At 45.0% G+C, this 23676-nt stretch overlaps 1 protein-coding gene across 1 annotated transcript in view; it reads left to right on the top strand.

The window, feature by feature from the left end:
• Window positions 1-3288: 3288 nt before the first annotated feature.
• esama (endothelial cell adhesion molecule a) overlaps window positions 3289-23676 on the top strand; it is a 64923-nt gene continuing 44535 nt past the window's right edge. The window contains exon 1 of the mRNA XM_086160192.1: window positions 3289-3678. Within this exon, the coding sequence (XP_086016318.1) occupies window positions 3606-3678 (73 nt within the window). The 5' untranslated portion in view covers window positions 3289-3605. The remainder of the gene's footprint in view (window positions 3679-23676) is intronic.

Here is a 23676-nt window from a genome sequence, read left to right on the forward strand (position 1 = left end):
TTTTTTCGGACGAGAATTTTGAATTCGTCTGCAACGTCAATATTTGCTTTATAAATACACAACCTGGAGGAGGACGTGCTCATGCCTGATGTGGGAAACTTCTTGTCGTAGCAACTGGACTTTAATTTCTTCACTTGAAGACGTTTCAGCCCTCATCCAGTTCAATTCTAATGACCTATGGGGAGTTTACAAATATAAGTGCCATATAACAAAGGGGGGTTCTTATGCTAATAACAAATTATCAACAAATTGTTAGCACAACAACCCGCGTTTCTGCAGATCACCTCTCCATTTACACAACAAGCCACCATAACCGAGACTCGCCTAAAAACCCGGCAGTTATATTGGGAAACTCCCCACAGGTGATTAGAACTGAAGAAGCCTCTCGGACGAGGACTGAAACATCTTCAAGTGAAGAAATCCAAGTCCAGTTGCCAAGACAAGAAGATTTCGACAGGAGTTCTCCGTGATGTCCGACAAACACGAGCTGCAGAAATGACACCTGCTGCCGGAGCCTCTGATCATCTGATCGTCTTCGGTAACTCACCCCGTTTCCCGGCTCCTCCACGGGCGTTTGTGCTGAGAAAAAAAGGATTTACCACCTCCACACCACTTGCATCCATGACCTCGTTCTTCTTACGGCGCATTTCCACAGGTGAGGGACCGAGGCATCAGCAATAAGTGGATCTGACGATGTGATACGATCGTACGGCTCGTCCACGGATGATGTTTAAAATAACGAGTTACCTTTTTTAGTGTGCGCACACTTAGAGAAATGAAAAAAAAGTTTGTTTTTTCCAACTCTTTCACCCATAAAATGCATGCATGTTCTCTGTAGGTTGAGCCGTGACGTGCAGTCAGGTGAGGCAGGAAAGGCCGTGCCTCACCTGACTGATCTTGGAAAGCAAAAATTGTAAATGAAAAAAAAAAGAATAAAATGGTTATCAGCGATTTGCACTATAAAGATATTTTTCATTTAATTTCACCAATTTTAGATTGTTTTTTTTCATTCAAAATGGCTGTATTTCTACGGAAAGATACAGGAAATATTTTTTACCTCATACCATTAACTCGACACAGTAACTCACTCAAATCAGTTACTGCGCTATTTCACTTTGCCACTTTGTTCGTTATTTATTCCTGTGTATTGGTAAATATGGAGACATTTAATTAGTTTTTTTTAGATGACACTTTATACTTTTAAACTTCAGAGTTTATTTATTTTACCTAGTTTTTACATGTATTTTTAGCTTGTCTTGTCCTTGTATGTCTTGCTGCTGCCGCTGCAAAACAATTTCCCAAGCGTGGGATCATGAAAGTTCATCTCATTTTCACATTTACTGTTCAAGTAGTGAGAAGAGACTTACGGTGAGGCAGCGGACTGTTGAGCCTCACCGTAGATTGTGCGATGATGACTTACATGCTCTGCCCCAAGACCATATCGCCTTCTCTCTGTATGTTGCTCTTAAACCCTTTTGCTCAATGAACTACATTTCCAATGTTTTTGTGTCAACAACTGTATGTGTGTTACTAGTTTCTTGTGCTGAGCAATTACAAAACGTCTGCTTAGAGCCTCCAAGTGAGGCATGCAGTTCTCCTGCCTCATGGTAGGCGTACCTCGCCGTACCTCAGTCTACTTCAGAGCATTTTTGCATATGTGTGATCGCAATGCATTTTCAGGACTACGATTCGGTCAATCCGCACATGCATGCGTTTATGTCGCACATTTTATGGTGGAGGGGAAAAAAAAGTTCATCATATCTTGACATTTCACCACAGTGGCATAAGACCTAGAATTGCCTTATCTGCCCCGTTCAAATTATTCAGCACTAATATAAATAAAGGCGTTGCAGTTGTTTCTCCAAATGCTCCAGCTGGCGGCCCAGATTCACATTTACAACCCCACAACAAAATAAGGGCCGGGCCCTGCTTCCTCGGATTTAATCACAGGAATAACCCGCGCTCACCTCTCATAATTGAGCAATCCTCCCGCATTAGCCTCACCCTTGTTGCCGGGGCAACTCGGCAACCTTGGACGATGAAATAAAAGCGGTGTGACCACCTCTCGGAGCACAGGTCAGTCCATATTTTTTAACGTCGGGGCCGGCGGGAGGGGAGGCGGGGGAGGCCTCACCGGGGAATTCACGTCAAGCTGAGCCCAGTCTGTTTGTCTGCTTTCAGACCCACACCTCTTCACACATGACGGCACAGGAGCAGAAGATTTTCACAGGGCGACCGGAGGGGCGGAGGGGGGGGGGGGGCTTTGCTTTGCTTGTGTGTGGGTTTGGAAAATCAGCTTATTGTTGCAAACGCTCCAGCTGCGTGTTTAAAACGGCCACGTTTCGCACACGTGGATCGTGCCAGCCTGTAACCGAAGGGGGTCAAAGGGGGGAGGGGGGTGCGTTGAAAGGCAAACTCAAGGCCAGCGAGTTCGCTCACGCCGATATACGGCGGAATTGAAAGGTTTAAGAGGAAACCTGCGATGTTCTGCGTTTAACACGAGCGCCGGTTTGACAGCGGAAGGTCGTTCAACAAGTTAATGTTCTCGCGGTTGAGATTTCTCAACGTTTCCTTGATTTATTGTCAAATTTTGCAGGTGATATTTATCAGCAGATGCTCCGTGGACGTTACATGTTCTACCTTAAGGCCAAATATTTGGCAGCGTCATGTGGAAACCTGGAAGCCTCCCGGTGTAAACCTTTGATATTGGATTTTCTTTTTTCTTTTTCAGAGATATCTTGCGTCCAGCATTGCGATCTTGCCCAGACATCACCAAACTCCCTTTTCTTTCATTCTCTTCTTCACACAACCACTTTATTTCACTGATAAGTGCGTGTTTTATTCAACCCAGTTAATTTCCATGTTTCCATGTACTGTTCGGAGAATATAATTTGATATTGAATACAATTTATTTTGATGTAATGCTTTTCAAACTGACATTTTTTCGGACAATCGCTAAATCATTCTCAAGGAGTATGACTTATAAATATAGATAACGGATTAATTCATAATTATGTCATTTGCATCAAAGTTGTCATGTGTGAATTGTTTCCACACGGAGCGCGTAAAGTAGCGTTTGCACCTGCGCTTAAAGCTGCGATCGTCAAGTTACAAAAATAAACACGGAGAGCGAGCGGATGTTGAGTGATTTATACTTTCAAGATAAAAGCACAGTTGAATCGAAGGCTTGTTTTTGAACGTGTTGTGTTTTATTTTGAAAGTCACAACCGGAACATGTCAATTGCACAAAGATAAATTGACCCTCCTCTCTCTCTCTCTCTCTTTCTCTCTCTCTCTCTCTCTCTCCGTGGAAAGGACGCGGCGTGACAAGTTGCCGAGTTGTGCTCGTCGTGGATTCGACAAGATTCGACTCGCCGATGCCGCGGAGCGAAAACGGCAAAACGCACAAGAGCCTCGGTGGCGCCGGTCCGCTTCCCACCTGCTTACCGCCATCCCGCCGTGAAGTCAGCCGGGGTCCGGGCTGCGGGGTCGGGCGGCTCCTCCTCACCTGAAGCGTCCGTCCCTCCCGGCGAGGAGACCCGGCGACAAGTTCAGAGATCCGGAGAGGTTTTCCTGAAGTCTGCGCGGAGGACATTGAACGCACCATGGATGTTTGCCGGCCCTCTGCTCCCAGGAAACTTCCTCTGCTGTTCCTCACCTTCCTCTGGGGGCTCTCAGGTCAGGCATCCACTCCTGCACACACACACACACACATGCATGCATTTTCCTGCAGAATCCACCTTTTTCTTTATTCTACATTTAAAAAAAAAATCATGCACGTATCTAAAATAACCTCCCCGGTCTGTATTTGCAACCGGGTTTCCACCCTGCAACTCTCAGCATCTCTGAGAAGTCAAAGTTCACGCCTGCATTTTATATCGGCGTAAAAGATGCAAGAAAACGCGTTCATAAGTGTGCGTTGAGGACGAGGGCGCGGATTTAAAGCCGAAACACCTGTTTGTTTCATGCAGGATTGGAAACAAGTGTGTTACACATGATTATGTCTTCCAGGGAAGAATAATCCCTTTACAGCCGCTGCAACATTGGCTCAGACGTCACTCTCTCTAGCAATGTATTAAACTCCTACTTACCCTGATAGATGTTACAGTAGCACCACACACACACACACAACCACACACACAGAGCTGTAGAAATTGGGGCAGCTGTTTTCTTAACACACTTCTCAAGTGTGTTTAGAAATGTGCTCCAGATGATGAACTTTAGGAGGACACGCACTGAAAGGACACTTTCAGTCTCAACGGGGAAAAAAGTTTATGCTTTTTTTTTTTATTTCCGGGTTTCGTTTCTTCTCGTTTTCTCTCCGTTCGAAGACCAGACACATAAAATCGCACGGTCCTTTTAAAAGCCACGCCGCATTTGTGATTCTTGTCCTTTTCATCCCTTTTGCTTTTTAAACTCCCAACATGTAATTTCTTTCCTCACGCTCATTTGAAACCTCTGGGTTGAATATGAGGAGATGTTTAGGTGCTCCAGGTGAGGTATGGAGCTTCTAAATCCCCCCGTCCTCCTCCCCGTGAGAAACAAAGCAAGCAGCAGTTACACTTTTAATCTCTTGAGTTTTCCTACCGAAGCGAGCATGCGTTTCTTTCTCCATTTTTTTTTTTTTTTTCCCTGCGCCGCTGTTGTTGCCAAAACAATCACAGGAGCTGACACAGGCTTTGCTGTGTGGACGGCCCTCACCTGGAGAACGCCGCCGTTTTACCGCCACGGCGCCGACGAGGCACCGCTCCACGCGAGATACTAGCCGACCTTGACCCGCCACGGGTCGTCCCCCCCCCCCCCCCGCGCAGGTGTGTCCAGTTGCCGCGGTCACGGGGCAGGGAGGAAACGCTCATGAATAGCCGCCCGGGGCAACAGGAAGCCTCCCCGAGTCCCAGCGGCGGTGCATTAGAGCAGGAAGTGAGCAGACGTCCTCCGGTAAACAAGATAAGACTTCTGAAGTCGGAGCGACATCTGAGGTCGCGGGGCGGCGAGGAGGTGACGGACGAAGCAGCGGGCGGGTGTTTGAAAGGAGAGCGCGGAGGGAAATTCAATCAGAGGAGTGACTTATAATTATAATTTATCCTTTATTAATCCCTCGTGGGGCAATTCGTTCTCTGCAATTAACCCGTCATGGATGAACCGTGAGCAGTAGACTGCCGTCCATCAGGGCCAGGGGAGCAGTTAGGGGGTTCAGTGTCTTGCTCAACAACACTTTGACCGTTAGGTGATGTATCTTGATGTGCGGTCAGTCGATTGAATATCTTTTGTTTTTCTCCTTTCGAGGAACTCTGGTATTGTATGAGGAAGTTTGGAGTGGCAGAGAAGTATGTTAGACTGGTGCAGGACATGTATGCTCGCTGTGCGACAGTGGTGCAGTGTGCTGTAGGGGTAACAGAGAAGTTCAAGGTGGAGGTGGGACTCCATCAGGGATCAGCTCTGAACCTCTTCTTGTTTGCGGTGGTGATGGACAGGCTGACAGATGAGGTTAGACAGGAATCTCCATGGACCATGATGTTCGCAGATGGCATTGTGATCTGTAGGGAGAGCAGGGAACAGGTTGAGGAAAATCTTGAGAGGTGACGGTATGCGCTGGAAAGGAGGGGAATGAAGGATAGTCGCGGCAAGACAGAGGATTTCTGTGTGAATGAGAGGAACCCGGGTAGAACGGTGAGGCTACAGGGAGCGGAGATCAAGAAGCTGGAGGATTTCAAGTCCTTATATGGTGATGGTGAATATCGGTGATGGTGACAATCGGCTTAAATGACTGTTATTTGGCAGCGAGAAGGTCCTCGGTTGGATTCCCGCAGGAGGGCTTCTCTGTGGGGAGTCTCCATGTTCTCCCCATGTCTGAGCAGGGGTTCCTCAGGGTTCTCCGGGTTCCTCCCATGCAGGAGGTTCATTGGAGACCCTGAGCTTACCTGACCTGTGAACGTCAGGGTGAATGGTTGGCTTCCTCCACATGATGAGATGAGATGTATCTTAACGATCACATGCTCGGGAAATTGTTTTGCAGCAGTAGCAAAACAGACAAGGACAAGCTAAACATACACGTTTTATAAAAAAAAAAAAAAAAAAAAACTCTAAAGTGTAAAAATACAAAGTATAATCCAAAAAAAAATCTGGAAAAAAAGTAAAAATCATCATATATTTTTGCCATCTTAAAATAATCACCCATGTCATTTTTTCAAGTTTTTCAGGAATCACAAAAAACTGAGCCATAAGGAGTTTATTTAGGAAAAAAAAAAAAAAAAAACAATTTTGTCAAAAAACCTTAAGAAAGTGATGATGTGTCACTTGCGACTCCAGTGACGGCAGGGACGAGTGCAGGATAAGCACAGCTGATACAGAATAAATCCTTCTTATCTGTGCGGGTGTGTTATATTCCCGCTCTCTGTCTCCATTTTTTTTGCTAAATGTTTATTTAATTGGTTAATGCAACATGTTTGGCCCTCTAATGCGGGCAGGTGGAAAATGTCGACCGGTTAAACGTTTTAAACGCCGAGCCGAACAAATTGTCCAGACCCCGATCCGGAGGACTTTTCCTCCTTCCAAGATGTATCGGATCGGTTTTATTTTGACGAGCTGTCATCGTACGAGCGAACGCTTCTTCTCGGGATGAGAAACACCCGCGGTACCTCGCCGTATCACCCGGCTCGATTCGACGGCACCGCCAGCGCCGTAAATCAAACACCTCCCTCTTAACAGATGCCATAAAAAGCAAACATTATAATCCTCATGAAGGGAGAATTTATCGCCGGACGGTTGACTTGATCTAAGTGCCCCTAATAAATTCCCCACCCAGTGTATTGATCACCATTATTCAAACGTTACTTGTCGCCTTCATGGTATTGCATATGTCGGAAAAAATGGCGGAAAGACGAGGCACGTCGGACAACGCCCGCGCGAACGCGCACGTCGGCCCGAACGTCCCGCGACGGCCGCTGTAAACACTGCAAACGGAGGATTTACGGCGAGGCCTATCAGGAGCTAATAACGAAGTCAGATGATCCGACGGTCTCAGGAACGGCCTTTGCTGGATTTGTTCTGGAGACGCGTCCACCAGAATAGCACATCTCTGCGCACGAGCAGGAGTTCACGCCAGGAACCGGCTGATAGGTTTACGTCGCCGCCTGAGACGCAGATAATTGGCTTCGGCTCACGTCGACTCGATATATCCACCCGAAATGGGGACCGTCTTCGTGGGTGACGAGCCAGACTCGATATCGATTTAGCAACTGGGTCGATTTTCATCCGTCGTCCAATCGGATCGCAGCAAACGCATCCTGGAGGTGAATTGACTTGACGCCTGAATGAAGAGAGCTGCGTTTAAGCCCACCCGACATCAGAATACTCACTCCTGCTGCATCTAAAGACAAGTTTTTCGAGATTTTAGATTAAATAATATAAACTTTATTGATTCCCACAGGGGAAATTCTCTTGTCTCAGCGTTGTAGTGTCAATAAATATGAATAGAAATACAAATAGAAGATAGCAAAAGACATCCACGAATAAATATATTTTATTTATGTATAATAAATAAAATATATTTATTTTATTTATTTTATATATATTTTAAATCTATTTTATTATTTTATCATAATATATAATAAAGACAATTTATATGTTTTTACTTGAAACTCTGGCACAACATTTTATTTATTTTATATGTATTTTAAATATATTTTAAATATACTTTATTTTATTATTTTATCATAATATATAATAAAGACAATTTATATGTTTTTACTTGAAACTCTGGCACAACAATTTCCTTCGGGATAAATAAAGTTGTTCTCATCTCATCTCATCTCAAATAGACAACAGAGAGAACAACAACATCAATGGGGGGAAAAAAACATGAACAACCAAACAGGGATAGGAACATAAACAGAGTGGCAATAGAAATTATAAAAACGAAAAGAAATAAGCAAGATACAAATGGGCAACGTGTGAATGGGGGATGAAGTGCGGTTGTGGGAGCTCAGATTCACCTCCTGTTGTGCCGTCCAGACTGCTGTTATACAAAAAGACTGCGAGTCTCTCACAGGGTCACTATTTACAAAACAAAACTAGATTCTTTGCTATTTTTTCCCCACCATGTCATGTTTTCAGCGGGTATTTGCAGAGGCTCTGCTATTTCAGTCCATTGTTTTTCTTTCCCCGCTCGGTCGTGATACGTCGGAAAGTTGACGTGGTCCAAGCGGAGCTGTTCCGCCCACGGCTCCACCATTTGCTCCTCTTTCTGGACGCTCCACGCCGATTCGGGACGTCCTTCGCCGTTCACGTTCAATCCGCAACCCAAAGAAACACCGTCTCAGCAGCCAACACCGAAAGACTCTCGATAATATCAAACGTTTGTTATTGTCGCAAGTCCGAGACTGGGAAAAGACTGAAAACATCTCATATAACCGTTGGATACTCAACCATCAAGATGATGGAGCGTGCTGCGACTTTCAGTTTTACGTCTTTTGTCGTAAACCCAGCGTAAATCGGTCAAACGTACCTTCTCCAGCGTCTTCCATCGTGACGCGGCTTGTTCGGGTTTTGTCGGAGCTCATCTATTGGTTGTTGATCGTGTTATATCACCGTAAAAGCTGAAAGATTCGCGATAATATCGTATCTAGTTGCTTTAAGCCAGTGCTTTTCTTACATATTAGAAGAAACCATAGTATAATTTGTCTCTAAAATTGATCTATATGCACCTCTATACATCATTGTATCCTCATTAACATTGAAAAAAAGAAATCAACTTGCAAACAGAATAACTTTATTAACATCTATGAATATTACAGTGCTCGCTGGTTTACTGCAGTCGCTTTCACAAAGCGGGACGTTTGTTGCCAATATTCGTCACGTTTTCGCTGAAAAAGCTCAAGCGGCTTATCAGCGTCACAGGGGTGAAATGTCTTTAAGCGGGGCCTTCATTTATTTGGCTTCATGCCGTCCGCCACAAACATTTTTAGACCCGGTAAACACAGTCTTCCCTCGTCTCCCGCCGTAGCCTCAGTGAAGCCAAGCGCTACGTACGCGTCGTCGTATTTCCTCGTCTTAGCTTTCGGGTGACTTTCTCTCACCCCCTTTCTTATCGTCCCAGTTCAATATTTTTCCATGGTGTCTCTTGAGGGTTTGTTGACTGCACTTCATATTTCCTGCGTGTTCAGAGCAAAAAAAAAAAAAAAAGCCCTACACCTACATAGAGCTAATGCTACAGGTTCCCCGTGGTAAACCCAAGACGCGGAAAAGACTGATATGAAACCGCTTCATACTGAATGATCGAGATGGTCGGCGAGTCCAGTAAGACTCCGAAAACCTCCTTCCGACTTTGAGTGTTCAAACCGTGAAAGTCCTCGGGTGTAAGCTCGGCGCTAAACGTAGCGTGGGGAGCACATTCTGCGTCCCATCACCTAGAAACCCCAGTTTCTTCATTCTGCATGCCGAAATATCCACAGGCTAGCCCCTTCAGTGCGTGGACGTCGGGCGAATCGGTGAATACGATTCACCGCAAAGCGCGATGTAAGCGGAGGACGTTTATTTCCTTTTTCAAAGCGCCGACGGCATCAGTTTTTACGATTCCGTGTCCCTGTGTTTGAATGTTGGGTGCTCCGACGTCGTGTTCTCGGGACGGAAAAAGTGCGAAAACACTGACTGACCGACTGAGAGTTCCAGTCCAAATAGATCAAGAAAGTTGTTTCTAAAAAAATTGTGATTTTTCAGTTCCGTCTGCAGCAAAACTGCCCGTTTTCTCATTTCCGGCTCAGATAACGCGGCCGCGGGTTTTCCCGGCCACGCCCGTGCTCATCAGATCCAGTCTAAAAGCAAATCGGACAAAATTGCAACCATTACGTGCGCATCGTGCAGCCATTATACACCCCTGCACGACCACCCCTGTTCGGAGATGTGTAAAAAGGGAAGGTGTGTAATGGAAAAGGTTGCTTTCTACCGTTGGCATGAGCCATTTGTCGTCGTGCGTGCGCGTCGAGACAGAATGCATTTACATGAACACCGGCGGTAATCTTGGGAGCTAGACATCCCCGTCCGCGGGACACCGACGTGTAATCCACGCCTTATCTCCCGAGCGAGCGCTGTACCATTCCGGACACGCCATCTGGCAAAAGAACATCTTCATTTGTTTTCCAGGTGGGTCCCGCCACGGACTTCACTTATTTAACAAGGTCAATCCTCAGCAGCTTCAAAGGCTCCGCCGGGAGAGGAGGGGGGGGGGGGAAAGCGGCTGATTTTTCGCCGGCGAGTGATTTAGTGGACCGAAGGAGTGGGTTGTGAAGTTATTTATAGGTATTATTTTAACACAATCGCAGGGCGCCGATTCCCACCCCCATTGTAATGTGCCTCGGCTGCTTGGCATACTTTTGTATTCTATATATGACAACGAGACAAGGGTTGTTTCCTGTACCACTCCCAATTGTTGCCGTGGCGACACTTAGCCCAAAATATATCGGGCGGCCGCGACGGGGAGGGTCGCGGAATGCAGTTCGCCCGACGTGCGACCGCGGCCTTATCTCTAATTGCCTATTTCTTAGAATAATACCAAATGGATGTGCGGCAAAGCCCCTTTCCTCTTTGAGCCGGGATTAAGGCGGTTCGAAGCCGCCAGTCTTCGTGCGTGTGTTGTCCCCGGCAACCGGTGCAATTTTGATTTGAAGGAGGAGATTGAGGGGATTTATGGTTACATACGTAATGACACAGTAATACAACAGCACCCTTTTTTTTTTTTTTTTTCCCTCCTCCCCCATCGGGGGGTAATCCTACGTGTTTGCTATCGGAACGTCATGTTAGCGCTTCTGTACTTCACACTTGCTTTTCCTCCCTTGTAATTTTAAAACCAGTCATTGCCTTCTCATGTGCACGCAGGCAGATCGGTAATTTATTCTAAAAATATTGTAATTAAGCCCGGGGGGGGTCATGTAAACACCTTAATCTAATTATATTACCTTAATTAAAGTCACATTCGCGGGATTAATGTCACGATTAAAGAATGTGGAGCACGGCGGTATTAGCTGACTTCTTTTTTAACACGGCTCTGACCTGAAAAAGCCGCGACGAGACCAGTCGCGAGAGGCCGCGCAGGTCGCCCCATATTCGGAGCAGCCGTCGTTTTATTTTCGTTTTTTTTTTTTTTTTTTAAATACCTCAAATCGCACGCTTTTAGGCGCCGGCGTGGGACGAACGTGGGAAAAGGCTGGTTCCGCGCGTGACGTGTGACACATCGCTTGGACGCGTTTGAATGCAGCGCGCGTTCGCGCAGAACATCGGGTCTTATTCCGAGAAGCACGGATCAAGAACGCGCTCGGCTCCCGTGCACAAAGGCATTCCCCCGGAAAACTGTCAGGGGTGCCGCTCAGCCGGGAATTAACTTCCTCGACTCAACACGAGCGAGGAATTACCTGGAAATGATCAATACTAAGTATGCGGTTGCTAAATAGGACGAGAACCCCCTTAAAAAAAAAAAAAAAAAAAAAAAAAAATTCTTCAAATCACGAGGGATTTATGATGATATACATATCAACTCTGCCAGATTTATTTTTCCCCGTTTATTTATTTATTTCACTTGAAATCAGGCTGTTCCTGAAAGGCTGGGTTCGTTTATTTTTGCAAGATAAAATGTAAAAATAATAATTAGGCCATAGGTTGAGCGGCTCCGGAGGCCCCCCTCGCCGCCGCCGCCGGCGGGGTTCCTCGGCCGATACCCGCGCGGGGGGGACGCGGGTGAAACGTGCGAGCCGACGTGTCGGTTGTCGCTCCCCGGTCTTTTCCGTGACATCCCCTCGCCATCCACGGGCCCGGGAGGAAGACGGCCTCCTCTTAGGGGTCATGAGAAAACCACTGGGTGACTTTCCCAACGTCGGGCCCGGGGACTCTCTTAAAGGCACACACACTTCCTCGTTGCATCTTCCTCTTCCTTTTTGTCTCTCCACGTCTTCCTTTTAAAGGCAGCATCGCACGCTGCCAGGCTGATGTGTTTTTTTTTTTGTTTTTTGTTTTTTTGTTTGTTCTCCCCATCTCTGGCGCTTTTTATACCCGCTAATTCAGAGGGGGAATCTCTGGCGGACGGTCCGTCGTGTTTGCCTGCATTGTTTTGCTTCTGGGCTGATGTTTTTCCTCCCTTATCTTACAGAGGGGGTTGTTTCTTCCGAGAACTTCAAATAAATACATGTCATGGTCTTTTTTTTTTTTTTTTTTTTTAATATTTTCGTCATTTCTCCAGGGTTTACCCCGCGTCATAGCGGCGGCGCCGCTCACACAACACGAGAGCGCAGCGTCAGCCCCGCACCCGTGTCCTAATTTAAGGTTGCTCGTAGCCAGGCTTTGACAGTTCACTGCTTAATGACTGTTTACGTCCACGGGAGGTTTATCAGGGGGCCGTCTGGCTGCTTCGCCGGCGACTCTTCCTCTTCACACGTCAGATGACAGACCCCCCCCCCCCCCCCCTTTCCCTCCCTCTGGATTCTCTGAATGTGACTCCGGGTCGAAAAACGGCCGATGACTTTTCCCGTCGCAGGAGCTACGTGGAAAATCGGTGAAAAAAAGCCCGGAAATTTTTCATTTCAAGGGCGGTTTGCGCGTTCGCCTCATAGCGAGAAGGTCCCGGGATGGATTCCCACAAAGGGGGGGGGGGGCTTTCTCTGTGGAGCCTCCTTGTTGGCTTCGTCCTACGGCCCAAAAATGAGTTGCATGGTTGCATCAGTTTGCAACTACAAGGCATTTGCTTTGGTTGAGGGTGCTAAACAGAAAAGTAACAGGCATTGAATAAGTGAAAAAAAATGAGATTATATAGAGATGTATCTATACGTGGACCTGCGATGGACCCGGGGTGAAGGCCGACTCTCAATAAACACTTTGAATCTTGAATGTCAGGGTCGCCCAATCCCACCTGTCATTGGGCGACCCTGAAATTGTAGATTCAAAGTGTTCACTGTCGTGTGTGCACTTCGGAAACGTATTTCCCCGTACAGTGAATTTCTCACTTTGCTGTCCACGGTGCATTTGGATTTGTATTGACGATAAATCATTATTGTAAACATTATTGTAAATATAAACAGGGTTGGCAGTGCACGTTAAACATTGAGTGCAACTCACAACGTGCAGGTGAGAACAGTTGCAATGGGAGTAGTTCCATGTGCAGCGCTGCACTTAAAGTAGCAGTGGACAACTTTCGTTTTTCAGTATTTAACCTGAATACACTTTATATTGGACAATTACAATGCTGTTGAACAATAATATCAATTCCCCATAATGTAGCATCAGTGGGAGCCCTGGGCTTGTTTCCCCGCTGCCAGATGCTCCCATGTGAGGGTTACGGGAGACAGTGGCGCTCGAATCGTGTGAGGTATATCACGTCTACTCTGTACTCTTGTTTTGATGGTTGTCACCGCAGAAATCCCCGCCTCACAAAGACGCGGTTCAAAAAGGAAGAAGGGCTTTCAGTGCTTCTGTGACAATATCAGGATATTCTGCTTTGAGTTTAACACCCAGGAGGGAAAGAGATTTAGAGTGATTTCCTGACTATTGAGCGCGCCTGAATATAAGCCGCACCGGCTAGATGATCGCTATCTTGGTCTTCCTCCTGCGCATTAAAACAGTTAAAGTTGTCTTCTTCTGTGTCAGAATGGAACGGGCTCAGAATTTCACGGTCACCTCATTGGTCCGATGTGACGAGGCTAAATGTTTTGGCGGCTTGTTAGCCGGATTGCTGTTTAAACTGCAGTGTTCAAATCGTGGGGAAAAAAAGTAGCCGCTTCTTTTGCGGAAAGAAATGAAGCATAGCGGATGCGGAGCTTGTGCGTCACCTGTTGCGATGAATCTATAACTTTGTCGGAATCTTGATGTTTTCTTTTAAATCCAGGTTTCCTTTTGCAGACCTTTTTCTTGTTTCCTCTCGAAAATCTCTCCGGCGATTTTTGTTTTTGGCTCGTTTTCTTTAAGGGCGAGCTGATTTGTGAAACGGCGCGACGGAGTTGAGTGCGGCAGTTAGGCGAAGACGGATACAGTCGTTTTTCATGAAAAAGACTATCATTTGTGCTGGATTGTCTACGTTTGTGTGAAACCGGTATTTGAAGCCGGTGGCCCGTGCACTGCAGCCTCCGCCATCGAGCTCGCTGTGCTAAAGTGCTATGAGTGGCAGTAAGGCACTCAGGTGCGACATAAATTACATTCACCGGCATCATTTTCTGCCGCTCCTCTGTTCGGGGAATAACGATGCCTTTCCAGTTTTTCCTCAAATCTCCATTTGATTCCCTTGAGTTTTTGCACTGAATGTGGTTAATTTCATGATCTTCATCACATAGCGACTTCTAAATAACACAAATAAATAGACAAAACATCCTTGCGTTCATACCAGGCGCAGATTGTACCGCAGTTGATGTCATCATGTGCTGAATTTTGGATTTATTTCCTTCCTGGGCATTATTTGTGCCGTACGACGCACCAGTTAAGCGGCGGTTATGCGAGCCGTGATATTGCTAAACGCTACGAGGCACTTTCTGCCCTTCACCTCGTCCGGACGGCGCCTCCGCTGTGAGTAACCGCGGCTCAAGCGTCCAGCGACAGATGTTGCGACCGGCAGTCAACAACAACCACAGCCCCGTATCCTTTTGACCTGTCGATCAAAAAAAAAAAAAAAAAAAGTTAATAAAGCTGTGGACAGACGGGAATTGAGGGCACGGGCTTAGACAAGATAGGCTTTGTTCAATTTTCTTACTTGAGGTATTTAGGTGGGGGGTGGGAGTCAGAGACCGATGCACTTGTGACTTCAGGCACATTGACATAATCCCACTTCCCCTCCTGAAGTGTCCCTGCATTTGGACCGTTTTATTTTATTATTGTCTTTCGTGGCCAACCGGTTGTTGATTTATACCCCCCGATGTATGAATAGCAACATGCTCAAACCTTTTGTGTATCAACGAAACAACGCTGTCATTGTATTTGCTTCCTGCTCTTAAGCCCGAACGTGTTTTTCCTTGACAAAGTGTCGTGCATTTATAGCGTCTGATGTCAGCAGGCGTAACAGAATGTCAGGACACGTGGAAACAAAAGAGCTGCCCTGCACAGAAATGTTTCCACGCGTCAGTTTTAATTCGGCTCCTCGGTTAAATGCTAGCCGAGACGCAAAAAAGATCTGGGGGCCTCCCGAAATGAGCCGTCCGTCTCGACCGGTCACACGGATTCTTGTGCCGTTACTTTGGCGACGCGGTCGCAGGTAAATCGAACAATGCGATCGATCACACCATTTCTAGCCCCGTCTGACAAAACTGATTCGAGTTGCTTTTAATTAAGGAAACCCCCAAAAGCCTGACGATATCATCCGCAGAGAAGTTACGTTCATATTAGGAAATTAGCTTCCCCGGTTGCCCTTTCTGGCAGCGCGCAGTTTTGGACACGCAGATACGAACCCGCCTTTTTAATTCACAGCCGCCGCCGATACCCCTGCACACACCGGGAAAAAAAACAAGCTGACATTAGTAAATGTACAATTACACCGGCCCGGCGGAATACACAGCGATTAATTGAGAATAAGGTGACACCGGCAGGCAGTAATGTGGAAGAAGTCATTATAGTCACGCTATTAAGCAAAGCCCCTCGAGGTATCGCGGCTGTATTGGTGTTTTCACCGAGGCAGAACAAGCCAAGAGGCGCTTTTAGATGGACCCTCAGAGGCGCAGTTGGTTTTCTTTTCAACCTCGTCTCCTCGTCTCGGGGAAAAAATGGATATAATGCCACTGCTAAATATTGATAACCTGTGGGATGTTTAATAAATGTTGGGTTTGACGTCTTTCCTCGGCTCCTCACGCCCTCCGGTTTTCCACGCGCTGCCTCGATGAGGCGAGACGTGAGGCATCGAGACCTTCGTGAGAAGTTTCTCAAACAACCGCGGGGACAATTCGCGTCTCTACGTTCCACTTTCTGTCTGCAAAATGCGACGCGCGGTGGAAACTCAGCCACAAGCGGCATTTTCCTTGGGTTTGACTGCCGCGAAAGAGCGGGAACCGGCGTCGGTAAAGACCGAGCAGAACAATGAACGCTCTTATCAAAGATTATTTAAAAGGTCAGATTAATGTCTCATCTGGAGCTCCTGGCGTGGGCCTCAAAGGAAAAGATTACAAAAACAGCTTCTTTCGCTAAGTTGTTTGAGAATTTTATTTTGATATCGCCCGACTCGCGATAAAGGGCTTCACAGGTTGAAGGACGTATTATTTGGATCAACATTAGCCTTTCTTTCAGACACCATGAATGGATGCAAGGCCAAACGGGCATCTGATCTCATTCAAAATACCAAACATGTTTTCAAAGAATACAATGTTTCTTTATCCCGGTGGGGAAATTTCAACCACACACAGCAGGAGCTTCTACTCAAAAAATAGAAGAACTAAGAATAAGCAATAAACAGCGCTAAAAATATATACTGCTCAAAAAAACTAAAGGGAACCCTTAAGCAACACAATGTAAATCCATTGTAAATCAAAGTGTCCACTTAGGAAGCAACACTGATTCCTTTTTGACTTGTTTTAAGGACATGACATCAACATTGGTGTGTTTTTCCACTTTCATTTGGAGTGTGACTCCAAATCAAGATCTTCATCGTTTCACGATTTTTATCGATAATTATTGTGTGATTTTGTCATCAGCACGTTCAACATGTAAAGAAAGTGTTGTAGAAGAATATGTCATTCATTCATATCTAGGATGTTTTCTTTTAATATTCCCTTTCTTGAGCAGTTTATATACATATATAGGTAGGTAAACCATGTGACAATACATAAACAGAATAAACATGTGCAAAATTTGCAACTAGCTGCAAACAACAGTCACACTTGGGATCAATAGCGAGACGGATTTGAGTGGATGCACGCTCCAAACAACCAGGAAAGACCCGCCGCCAGAACCAGCCCTCGGTAACGTCCACATGAGCCTCAGGTCATGTGATCCAACAAGGTCATTTGTTTACCTTTTCACCTTCCGATCCCACAAAGTTGCTATTTTGTACCATGGAAACTCCCCATTAGAGTCGATGAATGAATGAGTGGATGAGAGTCTATTGAAGGCAGAGCTGGGCGTTAAATAGCCGTTGTTCAACATCGACCTCCTGCACTGAGTCCACGTGACCCCCGAAAACAGAGCGAGCCTCCTTCTGCAGTTTGTGGATCCTATTCCTGTCCTGACTGACAGGAAAACTTTATTTGTCCCTGAAGGGCAGTTGTAAGTATAGTTTAAAGAAAAAAAGAGAGGAAAAAAAGATAATTTTATATTTAATAATTTCAGAAATAATAATAATAATTTTAAAAATAAAATATAATTTCGTTTCGTAATGTAATTAATTTGCACACACGCACACAAAATAAATGAAATAAGAAAGATTAAAATATATTTTTATATAAATGTTTTTCATGTAAAAAAATTAACAATTAATAAAATAAATTAAGAAAAAAAAAAAAATTAATAAAAGTATACATATATATTAATTTAATATTATTATTATTATTTTATTTATTTTGTGTGTGTGTGTATCAATGAATTACAAAATTGTGCAATATTGTGCTGCTGCTCCAAAGAAAACGGCTTATGCCACGACAGTATCGAATGAGTGAGTCAAAATAATGCTTTGGCGAAGTCAGATAAATCCAAGATGATCACCACTCTGTAGAAACCTAGCTTTTAATAAAAATCCAAACTATAAAATCCTCAAATGTTGAGCCAATTTTGAGAGGTATTCCATAACTTTATGCGTCATAACATGTTCATGTGCAGCAAAACAAAATACAGTTCTGCACTTTTGCAGAAGTGCAAAAAAGTATCGGGTGCAGAGACGATATCATGTCAAGAAATAATGTCAAACATTAAAATTAAGTATTTATAAGGCATTATTTTTATTTCAATATGTACATTATATCTATAGGAAAGGAAAAACACAGCAGTTGTGCAGCAAACAAATCCAGATGTATATCTACACATCCATAGGAAGAAAATCATCTGGCACCCCTCCTGCACAAGGACATCCCATCGCCAGCGGGAAACATGTTTTATCATGAGGTCAGAGGACTTAACTGCGGCATCCTTCACGCTCCCGGTTCATCTTATTACTGTAACCATCGACCTGCCGGTGATGACTTACTCAGTCCCGCAAACGCCGTTTTTCACGTCGGACGCAGCCACTCGGCTTCCCTCGACTCCGGCGCCTCATCTCCGCCCCGCGTGTTCCTCAGCCGTCTCCTTTGTCGTTTTCATTTTTGGCTCCGGCGGAGGGCGGTGATGGAGCCGGAGCATCTTCGTCGAAGCGGCTCCATCCGGTATGGCGCCCACCGGGTGTCTGGATGGTTGTCGGACTCGCGTTCGGACCCGTTCGGGGGTCGTGACGACATTGAGACTCGTTGTTTTTAGCCCGTCAAGGTCAGCGGCTTTGCGAGGCCTCGTTCCCTGTCAGACAACGGAAAGACGCAGATACAAGAACATCGACTTATAGATTTGTACGTCAATGAAGTAACAATTTCATAGTGAGGACGGATGATAGGCAGACGTCTATTTTTTTAATAGCACACGAACAACCAACACTACCTCTGGGTATCGACATATCATGCGCCCCTGCTTTACAACATTATTTTTCACACTTTAAGGCGCACATAAAATTCTTATGCCTTATGAATGAACGATTATTGTGCTTTCTGACCTCCAGTTTTATGTGGCACACTGCGCTCAAACATCAGTCAGAATGTTTCAGTGCAAAGCTGAATTAAAGTTAGTTGAATATGGGTTGCAATGTCAGACAACGTTACTTACCTAATTAAATAGTGCTGGAATACAACATTGTTCCAACCTCACGCTTAACTTCAGGTGTCGCTGGCAATGATAAACCAATCAGAGAACAGTACATAGGACGCTTATCTACGCCGCTTTTTGTGATCGCGGTACATACTGTGCTTTAACATCGTATTACTGGACATTTTTGTGTATGAGGTCGCCCAAAAATGGCATCTGTTAAGAGACACGCTTACAAAGCAGAATTCAAATTCAAGGCTAGCGGTCACGCAGTAGATGATGGGAACAGAGAAGCCGCCAAAGAATTCAACATGAATGAATCAATGGGACGGAAGTGCAGGAAGCAGGAAGATGAACTGCACCACGCAAAGACCAAACCGTTTCCCAGGGAACAAAGATGAAGGAGATGAATAAAGTTCGACTGAACTTGCTGTTTTTTGTTTTTTTTTAGCTTTATATGTCGTATGTTTTATCATGCGTCTTATAACACTGTGCGCCTTACGGTCCGCAAAATACAATAAATGAAACCCGTGATGACTGTATCATTTCAAATGCATTTTTAATGATTTTTATTTCATTTTTTCGAGAATTAATGCAATTTAATAAGCGTTTCTTTCATTTTTACAACACAAACCGGGAGTAAGCCCTATTACTTCATAAGTTTTACTTTTCACTGTCCTTCTGTGGCATTTAAAGACAACATTCAGTTTTACTTTGACTGAAAAATACACCCTCTCAAATATTTTCATATCAGAATTCATGTCAGATTAAGTCGATTAAGTAAACAAATTTCATAGTGAGGACGGATGATGGGCTATTTTTTTAGTACCATGCGATCTACTCACAGTATTGACGCGACCGATGTAACGGTCACCCCTGGTTTAGATATTTAAGCAGGAAATGAAGGCTGGGTTTCCACCGAAGACCCTGAAGGTCATCACGTGTCGTGGAAGCTGTCCGCCCCTCGCAGGCCGAGCCGCTAGCGACCGACGAGTAGCCCATTTTCTGTCTTCCTTTCTCTGGACGTCCTCCGTGGACGCCCTCCTCCTCCTCCTCTTTGTTATTCCTCCGAGGCGATTATTTCCATCACGTAACTCGCCCGAACCCAAACCGCCCAAATAATGCAGAAACAAGACGCTGGGAGTTGGAAGGAACCGGGTTCGACATTCGTATCATTTCAAACTTGTTTTATCTAAACGGCATGATTTTGTGTATTTTTCATCTGCAAACATCTGCCTTTTATCACCTCATCACATACCTCCCTGGTTTCTTCCTCCTCAAGCACTCGTTTTTTTATCTTATGCGTCTCTCCTCCTCCTCCTCCTCCTCCTCTTCCTCCTCCTCCCCGCCGCCGTCATTCCATCTCTCCCGCGGGCTGCAGCTCTGGCTTTTCATCAGCATCAGTGTCTTAGGTCAGCCGTGAGGGTTAGAGCGGCTGGCACGCCGGCAAGTGTGTGTGATTTATTTTTTAAACGCATTTCATATGTGCATACCGCGTCTCATCTGTCCCTTCCCTTTTTCGAATTTCATATATAGCACACACACACACACACACACACAGGCGGGTGGCTTTTTTTCTTTTTTTTTTTTTTTGCTGCACAAATGTGTGTGCGCATGCATTCAGTCCTTCATCTTAACTTCTCCCTCCACCACATTCTTTTTGAGCCCTCCTCCCTCCGTCCCTCTGCGCTGGCCTTGCCTTCACCGGTGTGGTGTATATAATTATAAGCTCTTATCTATTTTTCTGTCACACACAACTACACCCTGGAGAGAGCCTGGTTGATGTCATTATCTCCAATAATGGCCCAGAGGTGCAGACCCCCCGGCCTCGCGGCTCTCCGTCATACACACTATAATTGCTGTTTATTGAAAATATCCCCCACATCACGGCCTCCCCTTGTCCTGTCTTTTGGCTAATGCACTATTTCACACGGACTGACAGATGAGAGGGGACGTGTCGTAATATGCTTTTTTTTTTTTTGTCATAATTGGATTTCTCTTTCTTCATTTTCAAGCCAAGTAACACAGACCCTTTGAGAAAACATGCTTTCCCTCATTAGATGAAGCGTAAAAGTGCCTTCTGACAGGCGTCGCGTACAAACGTTCATATTTCTGTCGCCGTCATTTGCAGGAAATACGTTATATTTTGCGTCCGGCACACGTGCGGTCACGAAATCGGAGGGTGTTGGAGGGGGAGGTCGTGACCCCCTGGCGTTCATGCCGCAGATGTCTGCCACTATTTACCAAAACAATGCAATCCGTGACGACAAGACAGGAATTCTCGCGCCGCAGAGAAAATGCTAAACTGTAAGTGATGTCATCATCAAGTACGCTACTAAAATGAAAATAAAAAAATAAAAAAACGCTGTTTTGACTCATCGCTATTCTCATAAGTTTGAGTGCAGCGCCTTTGCACAAGCACTGCAAAGTACAGCACAGAGACGCCCAAAGCCCCCGTAATCTCCTCTCGCCCATGTGTTTGAGGAGATGGAAGTCTCTCAACTCGCCGCTAAACTGGATCCGTCAGGATTATGTCCAGGTTGGAGGCAGTTTAGCTGATTGCTGACTGTTTCACAACTGGGGAATTTGGCGTAATGCTCGCCGCTCGAGCCGCAAAGATCCCCCACTCGAGTCGCGGCCAGCGGCGCGTCTTGAGCCGCGGCGACGCAGCCGGAAAGCGTTGTCATTCTCTGCCTCCTGAGCGCAAATGAATAATACATCGAGACGTTTCTGAGCCGAAATGAAATGTGTATATCATTTGCCCGGTGATGTCGAGGGACGCGAGGGCAGATTTTCATGATACCGTATGAAAGTATTTGAAAGGGAGTATTTTTCAGTAAAAGTAAAACTGGATGGAACAGTAAAACTTATGAGGTAATAAGGCTTCCACCTGATTTGTGTGGTAAAATTGAAAGAAAAGCTGATCGAATTGCATTTGTTCTCGACAAAAAAAATCATTAAAAATGCATTTGAAATGATAAAGGATTCATTTACATTGTTTTGCAGACCATAAGGACCGCTTTATAAGATGCAATATCAATGAACAGGTCTATTTTCATAGATAAGACCCACCGCGGTATAGGCTGATGATAATTATATGACACATAGAGCCAAACAAAACAGCCAGTTTAGTCAAACTTTATTCATCTCTCTTTTTTACTACGTCATTTTCAAAGTGCGTTTGCCTCATCTGCCAGTCTACCATCGCTATATCGGACTGTTCGTAAAAACTAGGATGATCGTGTGGAAGTGTGCCTGAGCCTGGATATCAGTAGCTACTTTACATCCCTGCTGATTCCATTCGGTACAAGTCATCAAAATAAGAACATGACAAAAAAATGAGTTATATTGTGTAAAATGGGTTCATGCCGTTTTGCAAGGTAAACCTACATATATTGTATACATAAAGAACTCTCAATATATTGATAAATAAATATATGTTTTGCATTTTTATAGTAGGTAGATCATTTTGACTTGAACATTTTATAAGAAAAACAGAAAAAGTGTTTGCACCTCTATTGTAAAGTATTCAGCTCAGCATGACCTTTGGGACACGCAGCTATAAAAAAAAGTATGAATTGAAATTGCATTTAATTAAAGAAGGGTGACAAAGGATTTGTCGATTTATTAAATTTTTTTATTTTTTTTATAACGTATTATTTTTTTAAAATATTTTATATTTTAAAATGATATTTTATATTTAATGTTACATTAAAAATAAATCCCATTATTAAAATAAATCCCTCTAAATATCAACCTCTGAGCAAGGCAGCGTTGGGGAGTGTCATCGCCCAAGCATGCACTTTCACTATCCCAGACGTTCATAAAGCATGCAAGGATACAGAAACTACAGATGGTACAATGAGAAAAATGCAAAAATCAGCAAAGTGTTGCAATCAGCATGCAAGCGGAGAGCGTTTACCGCCGTCCGATTCTGGCGCGTATTTTCCCAGATAGCGCCAAAAACAAGAACTTCTCAGTTGAGGGCCGTCATTGACGCTTTGAGAGGTCATTAGTGACCGTCCATTACGTCCACTGATTTCCCCGCGCTGGCCTTCCATGAGAGCCCATTAACCTCCCACATTCGGACTAATTAGGCAAAGTGCTCAGTTTTTGTGCAGTTATTTTCTCTCCGTTTCGGTGTTCCTGTGGTCGTGCGCGTGACGCCCGGGAGGCAACTCACCGTCTACATTAGGCAGGCGATTGACTGTTTGCTCCGAGACCATTTATAAAGAGTTAACCCCCCCCCTCCATCCGATTCCGAATGGAGAATTAAGTTTTACGACACACTCGCCCCCCCCACCCTGGAAAAGAGCCCGGCCTCGTCCGACCGAGAGAATTCATATCTTCCGTATTGCACTGACACCGGGGACCAGAATAATTTTGTTTCCGTACCCTTTAATTCATTTCAGCCGAAAAACGAATTTTCCATTTCTGAAACGACACGCACAGAATCGATTCCAAACCGAGGTCGACTTTTTTTTTTTTTTTTTTTTTTTTCCCACCAGTTGACTGAGAGGTTAAAACATCCCATCTCTGCCTTCGAGCAACAAAGCACTCCAGTCTGTAGGGGGACCTTAAATGACACCAATATTTGCGATGAATTTTGATATGTGATGAACGAACGGGATGAAACAGTGAGTCTGAGTCTGGGAGATGAAGGAGCAGCTGAAACGAAGCGCTCGTCCCGGCAGGCCGAGTATTTGCATAACACCGCTGGGCGGAAACGGGCGTTATTTTGCATTGAATATTTTTGTAAACTCGGGGCGCCTTTTGGCGGAAACCTTTCAAAGCGCTGACAGGAATTAGCCGACTTCGCGCGAACTCAAAGCCGTTTTGGCTCGATATGGGTTTTGTATGCATGGCGGGGAGGAGGAGGTCTCGTTCGTTCGCCGTTTTCTTTAACAT

The sequence above is a fragment of the Fistularia commersonii genome, chromosome 15 (assembly GCF_037954325.1).
Source record: "Fistularia commersonii isolate RoL2024-O1a breed Wild chromosome 15, RoL_Fcom_v1.0, whole genome shotgun sequence".
NCBI lineage: Eukaryota > Metazoa > Chordata > Actinopteri > Syngnathiformes > Fistulariidae > Fistularia > Fistularia commersonii.